Source organism: Puma concolor, chromosome B4, assembly GCF_028749965.1.
Source record: "Puma concolor isolate L17-30 chromosome B4, mPumCon1.1.hap2, whole genome shotgun sequence".
Lineage (NCBI taxonomy): Eukaryota > Metazoa > Chordata > Mammalia > Carnivora > Felidae > Puma > Puma concolor.
In genome coordinates, this window is record NC_141673.1 from 7321167 (window position 1) to 7328874 (window position 7708).

Sequence of the window (7708 nt, forward strand, 5' to 3'; positions counted from 1 at the left end):
TTCATGGGCAGCAGAGTCCCTGCGGGGCAGATGCCCAGTGATCAGCTCCCTTCCTTGTGACCTAAAGGACTTGAATAATAGTGTCCGGTGTAAGGGTAGGGCTAACCTGTAGCCTTATCCTATCAATCAAGGGATGGATTAGCGCTTGATTGGATTGGGGCTAGGGCCTGTTTGAACTGTTTCCACCTGGGAACTATTCCTTTGTTCTGTTCCCAGGTGATAATATGACGATGTGGTAGGCTATAAAAACTCTGTACCCTGGCTGTTCGAGACCCACTCTGGTCAAGAGTGTCGGTCCAGATCAATCAGTTTGCCTTGCCTCTCATTGCAATAAACTTTGTTGTGACTGTCACTGGTGCCCGTAGCATTCTGTTTCAGGAGTCGTGTGGATGCAACGTCCGGTGCAGAGCACCACCCCACCCCACAAACAGTTGAGGCTCAGTTTGAGCATCCTTCCTCGATCAGAATTAACTTAGACTAGGGCAGGACAGAGTCACAACAGAAACCTCAGTAAACCCTACTGTGAGGAACTGAAAAGAGGAATGTGTTTAGGAGATGACATTGGGTTGACCCACAGTCCTCAAATCTTGAGTACCATAGAGTAGAAGTGGCTTCTACCCCACCCACAAAGTATCCCAACCTCCAAAAGGGGACACTCAGACAACATATGCCAAAAATGTCGGAACCCCACAGGCCCAAATAACCAATTTTATTAGAGACTTTGAGGGTGAGCAGACCACTCTCATGCCTTCTCTTCTGTGTTCTGAGAACTCTGGGCCTCTGGCCTACTTTCTAAAACCATGCTGGAGCAGAAAACATCTCAAATGCTTCATAAAACCAAACTTTTGGGGGGCTGATGGATTATGTGGGGCTCCATTTAGGTTCTCAGGTTCCCCTTGACCCTGGAAGCGCTCTGCCTTGGGAAGAGCAGCCCCAGCATAGCAGTGACCTGGTGGCTGAAGGTCCCTCTCCAGAGAAGTATGGACTCCAGGGCTGTGCTCCCTCACATGTCGGTCACCCACTTTGGGAAGCAGGGTAGGATCAGGACCCCTCAGGCTCAGGTTGGGGACTGAGTGCTGAGGCTTGGCCAGGTGTGGAGACCAGGATACCTTGTTTAAAAGGGTCATGCTCCACCTTGCTGCAGCAGAGTGAAGACTATCTTTGAAGCTGGAGGTGTTTGTGGAACAGGAGGAAGGCTGCTGCCCAGCCCCTCCACTCTCTGCAGACTCCAGCCTCCCTCTCCTCCCATGTGGAGGCAGCTGACATTTAAGTCCGGGGGACTTAGGAACCTCCCGGGATGTGCACTCCTTTCTCCAGTGGTCGTGGCCTGCCCTGAAGTATGAGGTCTTCATTCTGCAGGGAGCCCTCTCTGCCATCTGGGAGACTCCTGGCCTGACTGTTTTCCTGTCCCTGTTGTTCTCACTGGGACAGTGAGCCTCTCTGGAAGGCTCTTGGCCACACCAGCTCCTAGACTGTGCTGCAGGCCTGGGGTTCCTATGAGCAGTGGGCTTGGCTCTAGGAGGAGCCTCTTCTTGGACAGCCTGTGGTTCTCTGTCGCCTCCTGGAGGCCTGACTCTCCCAGGCTTTTTGGAATGGATGGAAATGCCCATGGGCTTGCACCGGTGTGGCCCACATTTCTCCAGAGCTCTGGCCCGTGTAGGAAGTTTTGAGCTTTGTCTTTCTGGGGGTTGAACCCTCTGGGACCTCTCAGTTGACTTAAGGTCTGGCCTGAAGCCCTTGGCCTCACAATGCCTTTCCTGCCGTTGTTGGAACTCACAGGCTGTGTATAATCCAGGGAGCCTCACCCCAGCAAGGGGCAGTGGGCAAGGTCCTAACAAGTTAAAGAGCAAATGGGACTCCAGGATCCGCTGCGGGAGGCCCCATTTCAGGTGTGCAATCTTCCGTCGCATGAGGGACTCCAGGAGGAGTTTTTGGCTCTTTTTGAGGACTGGCCACTTGGGCATGACAGTGAGGACAATGGGAGCACCCACCAGAGCTGTGGCAGCTTGGGGGGTTTGGCCACATGAGGTGGAGGGGCAGACTGAGGGAAGGCCGAGGGAAGCAACCAGAAACTGTAAAGTCTGGAGCTGCCGAGTCAGGCCAGGAGCCTTTCCTGGATCCTCCTTTTTATCCCTTTGTTGGCTTCTCTGGGCTTCAGGTGGGGGCTGCTGGGAGGCTAGACTGACCTCTTCTCTGTGTTTCTTGGCAGAGGCCGTGCTCTGGCTGACCAAATGCTCTCCCTCCCCACTGGCAAACAGGAAGTGTTGACAGGGGGCAGAGGCCACTGCTTTTTCCTGTTCCATGGCCCTGTATCCACAGCCTGTGAGGGCTGGGGGCCCCCCGCCCCCAGAAGAGTCAGCTGGGAGACTGCCTTCAGCAGCATCCTTTCCTCTGACCTGCTCCTTGTCTCCTCCTCTTGGAACGTGAGGACCTCCGGCCTCCTCAGCTCTGCACTTTCTCAGGCTCCCCACAGCCTGGATTTCAGCAGCCTCATCTCCAGCCTTGCTCTGGTTCCCTTGCCCTTGTATCTGGATCTCTCCATCAATTTCACTTCTTAACAATCCCTGGCAATCTCCCCCAGGAGACTGGGTGTCTGTACCGTCATCACCTGCGGTCCCTCTCAGGTTTGTCTTCTGTTGTGTGTGAGTGTCTGCACCATGCTCACGTCCCCTCTGCTCCTGGTTCTTCCACTCTGATGAACAGCTCTTTTCATTAACTTTGCTATTTATCAGTCCCTGGGACCCTCCCCTAAGTCCCTGGGGCTTTCCACCATCCTCACTTCCGGCCTGTCTCTGGCTTCTCTTCCCCAATGTCTGATTTTCCTCCTTCTTTCCTCTAGTCCGCTCCCAATTGCTCCTCCCTGCAGAGTGGCTCTCTCCAGTTTCATTATCTAACTGTCCCTGGTTCTCTCTCTCAGGCCTCTGGGTCTCTACAACATCTTCACTTTCAGCTTCTCTCTGGTTTCTCTTCTCTGGAGCCTGAAGTTCGGTTCCATTCTCACCTCCTGTCTGCTGCTGGTTCTTCCACTCTGATAAATGGGTCTCTCTATCAATAACACCTTTTAACTGGCTCTGGTTTTCTTCTCCAGCTTCCCAGGTCTCTGTATCATCCTCACCTCCAGCTTCTGTCTGACTTGTCTTCTCTGGAGCTTGAATCTCTGCACCATTCTCATCTCCAACCTGCTCCTCTTTCTTCCATTCTACTGAATGGGTTTCTCCATTAATTTTACTAGTTAATTCTCCCCTGTCTTCAGCCTCAGATGCCTCTGTGTTGGCACCATCCTTGCCTCTAATGTATTCCTGATTCTTCCACTTGGGTGTATGAATCTTGCCATTAATTTTACTGCTTAACTGACCTTGGTTTTCTTCCCCAAGTTCCAGGGCCTCTTTGCTATCTTCATCTTTAACCCCTCTCGGATTTCTCATCCCTAGTGCATGAACACCTATATTATTCTCATCTCCAAACTTCTCCTGGTTCCTCCTCTCTGATGGATGGGTGTCTACATGAGTTTCATGTCTTACTTGTCCCTGGTTCTCTGCCTCAGGAGCCAGGGTATTTCTACTGTCCTCATCTCCATCTTTTCTCTGCTCTCTCTTCTCTGTTGCCTGAGTTTCTGCTCTGTGTTCACCTCTAATCTGATCCTGATTCCCCCAACAGGGTGTGGCAAATTCTCTGTCAATTTCACTTCCACTCTGGTCCTGATCCCCCCAACATGGCATCTCACATTCTCTGTCAATTTCACTTACTGCTTGTCTCTGGTCTCCCCACCATGGTGCCGGGATCACGACCCAATCCTCCACTTTTATCTCCCTAAGGTTCTTCCTTCTAGATACCTGGGTTTCCCCAGCATCCTTCCCCCTTCTCAGGCCTTGGTTTCTCCACCCCACTAGAAGTTCATGTTTTAGTTGTTTCCAAATCTCTCCCCTACATGCTTGGTTCTTCCCAGCTTTCTCACTTCCACCTTGATCCTGCTTCTCCCGCCCTAGGGTCTGGATCTCTGTAACATTCTCACTTCCAATGCATTCCTGTTTTCTCCACCCCAGGGCCTGGGTCTCCACACCCTCCTCTCTTTTTACTTCTCCCAGGTTCTCCCTCCCAGATACCTGGGTTCGCACAGTATTCTCACCTCCAATCTGGGCCTTGTTTCTCCTCTCTTGTGCCTGAATTTCTATACCAGTGTCATCTTTAATCTTGTCTTGCTTTCCCCACCCTGAAACCTGGGCCTCTTTACCATTCTCACTTCTAGTCTGGCCCTGCTTCCCCAATCCTTGGGTGTGGGTCCCTCCTTCATCCTCTCCTCTGGCCTCTTTCTTGTTTTTCTCAAATGCCTGGGTCTCTACAGCATCCTCATTTCTATTCTTATCCTGGTTCCCCCACTTTGGTGTTTGAGTCTCTGCATCAGCTTTACATCTTAAATGTTCCTGGTTCTCTGCCGTATGTGCTTGGGTTTCAGGAGGATTCTCACCCTCAGCCTCCCTCTTGTTTCTATTCTCTAGTTCCTGAATTTTAGCTCTATTCTCAATTCCCATCTGGTCCTGGCTCTTTGGCCCTGGTGTCAGGATATCTCCATCAGTCTTACTTATTACTAGTCTCTGGCTTCTCCACTCCAGGACCTTGGTCTCTGCATCATCCTCCATCTCAGAGTTCACTGGGAGCTGCCTTCCAATTGCCTGGATCTCCCGAACATCCTCCCTACTGCTCTCTGTCCAGTTCCCCCACCCTACAGCCTGGGTCTCTCTACTATCCTCTCTGCCTAGCACCTGGTTTTCTGTCCCTAGTGCCCAGGCCTCTTGTGGGCAGCCCCAGGACTTCCAGGGGGACACTCCCACTTGGTTGGAAGGACCCGGCAGGAACTCTCCGGAGCAGAAATGCACCCTCTGAGATGAAAGGAGGTTTGAGAGAGAGGTGGCTAACGTCATGGGTGTGAGGTGGGACCTCATGCTAACAACAAGCTCCAGTGGCACCAGTTCTTCCTGGGAGTGGACAAACAGCTGCTCCATCCTTTGGTACATGTCCAGGGAAGGGGATGGTGGCCTGCAAATCAGGTGAGACTGCTCTTCACTGAGACACCAGGGTACCGGCCATGCTTCCCGAGCACTGTTCTGAGGGAGCATACAGGTGCTTGAAAAAGAGGTGGTGCAAAAGATGGGATCAGAAGGAGTGTGGAAATCCCAAGGTGGGTCCTGACACGGGTGCTGCCAAGAGACCAGGTATCGGGTCCATGATTCCTGGAGGCTCCTCCGGTGTTCATACATCTTCTTTTGTGCCCGTTGTTGGACATGAGCATCCAGGCCATGGAAATCTCCAGGACTGAAGAAGAATTCAGGGGTCAGCCTCAAACAAGTGTCATGTCTCGTGGAGGGCACCGCCCACTTCTGCGGTGGCATCTGTAGCTGAGAATGGAGAAATGAAATCCTTGCCCACACACTGTCTCATCTAATTCTCACAGATTAGAATTACAATCCCCATTATCCAGATGGGGGTTCTGGGGCTTAGAAAAGAGGGAATCATTTCTTTTAGGGTATTCATTCAAGACCAAAAAAGAGTTTACTCCAGGCCAGGCACTATTCTAGATGCTGGGGTTACCAGCATGAACAAGACAAAGTCCTTCTTGGGAGCTATCTTCCAGATATGGAAGACATAATAACCAAGTATACAACATGTTAGGTATGAAAAGTGTTCGGGTGGAAATAAAAGTGGAATGGCGATGGGGTTAACCTCTTTAGAAAGGCTGGTCACAGAAGGCCTCTCATTCTCAGAGGAGGTGACATTTGACTGGAGACCTGAGTGAAACAATGGGCAACTAAGTGACATCTGAAGAAAGAGCACTGAAGGCAGAGGAGACATTAGTGCAAAGGCCCTGAGGTCAGAACAAGGCCACGTGCATAAGAACATCAAAGAGTCCCTATGCCCAGAATGAAACAAGTGATGAAGAGAGCCATGGGAGATGAGGTCAGAGAGAAATGTAGGACAAATCATGCGGGGCCTTGGACTTATGGTTAGGAGTTGGTGTTTTATTCTGAGTTTGACAGGGAGTGTACCTGTAAGAGCTGTTTCAGGGCTTCGAGGGGCAAAATTCTATGATCCCTTTTTTTCTTTTTTTTTTTTAATTTTTTTAACATTTATTTATCATTGAGAGACAGAGAATATGAGCAGGGGAGGGGCAGAGAGACGGGGAGACACATAATCTGAAGCAGGCTCCAGGCTCCGAGCTGTCAGCACAGAGCCTGATGTGGGGCTCGAACTCACAAACCATGAGATCATGACCTGAGCCAAAGTCGGTCGCCTAACCAACTGAGCCACCCAGGTGCCCCTATGATTCCTTTTTAAAAATTGGTTCTTGGGATACCTGGATGGTTGTCAGTTAAGCATCTGACTTCTGCTCAGGTCATGATCTCATAGTCTGTGAGTTCAAGCCGTGTCGGGCTCCGTGCTGACATTCTGTGTCTCCCTCTCTCTCTGCCCCTCCCCAACTCGTTCTCTCTCTCTCTCTCTCTCTCTTTCAAATAAACATTACAAAAATTTTAATTAAAAAATTGGTATTTAGGGGGGCACCTGTTGGGGATGAGCACTGGGTGTTGTATGGAAACCAATTTGACAATAAATTTCATAATAATAAGAAAAACATTGGTTCTTGCTCACAAGCATAATGTAAGGCCTAAGCCAGGTGCAAAAGAAGACCTACCATGCTCAAACTAGTCTATGTTATTAGGAATCAGCATAGTTATGACTGCAAACTTCTGGGCTGCAATCATGGTCTGATTCTTAATCTGGATGCCACACGTGGATGTATTCAGTTTGTGAAAAGTCACCGGTCTATACACTATAATCTATGTACATGTATTATCCTTGGATTAAACTTTTAAAAGAGAACGAGAAGGAAGGAAGGAAGGAAGGAAGGAAGGAAGGAAGGAAGGAAGGAGAGAAAGAAAGAAAGAAAGAAAGAAAGAAAGAAAGAAAGAAAGAAAGAGAGAGAAAGAAAGAAAAAGAAAGAGAAAGAAAGAAAGAAAGAAAGAAAGAAAGAAAGAAAGAAAGAAAGAAAGATAATTTTGTTGGCTGCATAGAACATTGTACTTGGCTGAGAGAGACTGCAGGAACCAGGCAGAAGGCAGTGCTACAGTGTAGGTGAGACATGAGGGAGCCTTTGCCCAAGGGACTGTGGGGAGGTTTCGAGAAGTGATCAGATTTGAGGTATGGCTAGCAAGTAGAGCCCATAGGACTTGTAGAGGCAGAGTGAGTGAGGGAGGGAGGGAGGGAGAGAGACTAAAGTGACTGCTGGGTTTGGGGCCTGGCGATGCTCCCCCTGACCAGTCTAAGTTCCCCCGTTCCCACACAGGGCAGAGAACAGGGTCCTCATAACAAGTGAATGAGCCAATCGTGGTGCCCGAGGGAAGGAGGTGTGTGGGGGCGCCCTCACCTTGGTGACCTTCCTCGTGCTGGGGTGAGTCCTGGTGACCCGGTGCCAACAGCTCTGGACCTGCCAGATCAGAAAGAGGCAGAGCACAAGCAGGTTGCCACAGCACCGAGGGTCCCTGCAGCTGCGATCCTCAGAAAGTAGGCCCTGCACTGGCTCCCACTCAGGGCCCTGGAACGGTCCCACCACAGCACAGGCGCCCAGCAGTGGCAGCAACATGACAAAGCTTCAGTGAGCAGGTGGTGTCAGGGAGATGGAGGGCAGGACTGCAATGGGTGACCCAGCCAGTCTGGG

The 7708-nt window shown here is 50.6% G+C and overlaps 1 protein-coding gene across 1 annotated transcript; it reads right to left on the reverse strand.

The window, feature by feature from the left end:
* Positions 1 to 694: 694 nt before the first annotated feature.
* On the reverse strand, positions 695 to 7708 carry LOC147578864 (uncharacterized). The gene is made up of 2 exons (XM_086712152.1): positions 7418 to 7708; positions 695 to 5387 (listed from the first exon to the last, which is right to left on the reverse strand). The coding sequence occupies exons 1-2, from the start codon at positions 7631 to 7633 to the stop codon at positions 786 to 788; spliced, it is 4818 nt and encodes a 1605-aa protein (XP_086568278.1). The 5' UTR covers positions 7634 to 7708; the 3' UTR covers positions 695 to 785.

Bases quoted from the DNA above. Each gene is read 5' to 3' on its own strand.
- LOC147578864 (XM_086712152.1), bottom strand. From the start codon at position 7,633: ATGTTGCTGCCACTGCTGGGCGCCTGTGCTGTGGTGGGACCGTTCCAG. The intron at 5,388-7,417 runs GTGAGGGCGCCC...TCTCAGCTACAG, and splicing joins GCACGAGGAAGGTCACCAAG to ATGCCACCGCAGAAGTGGGC.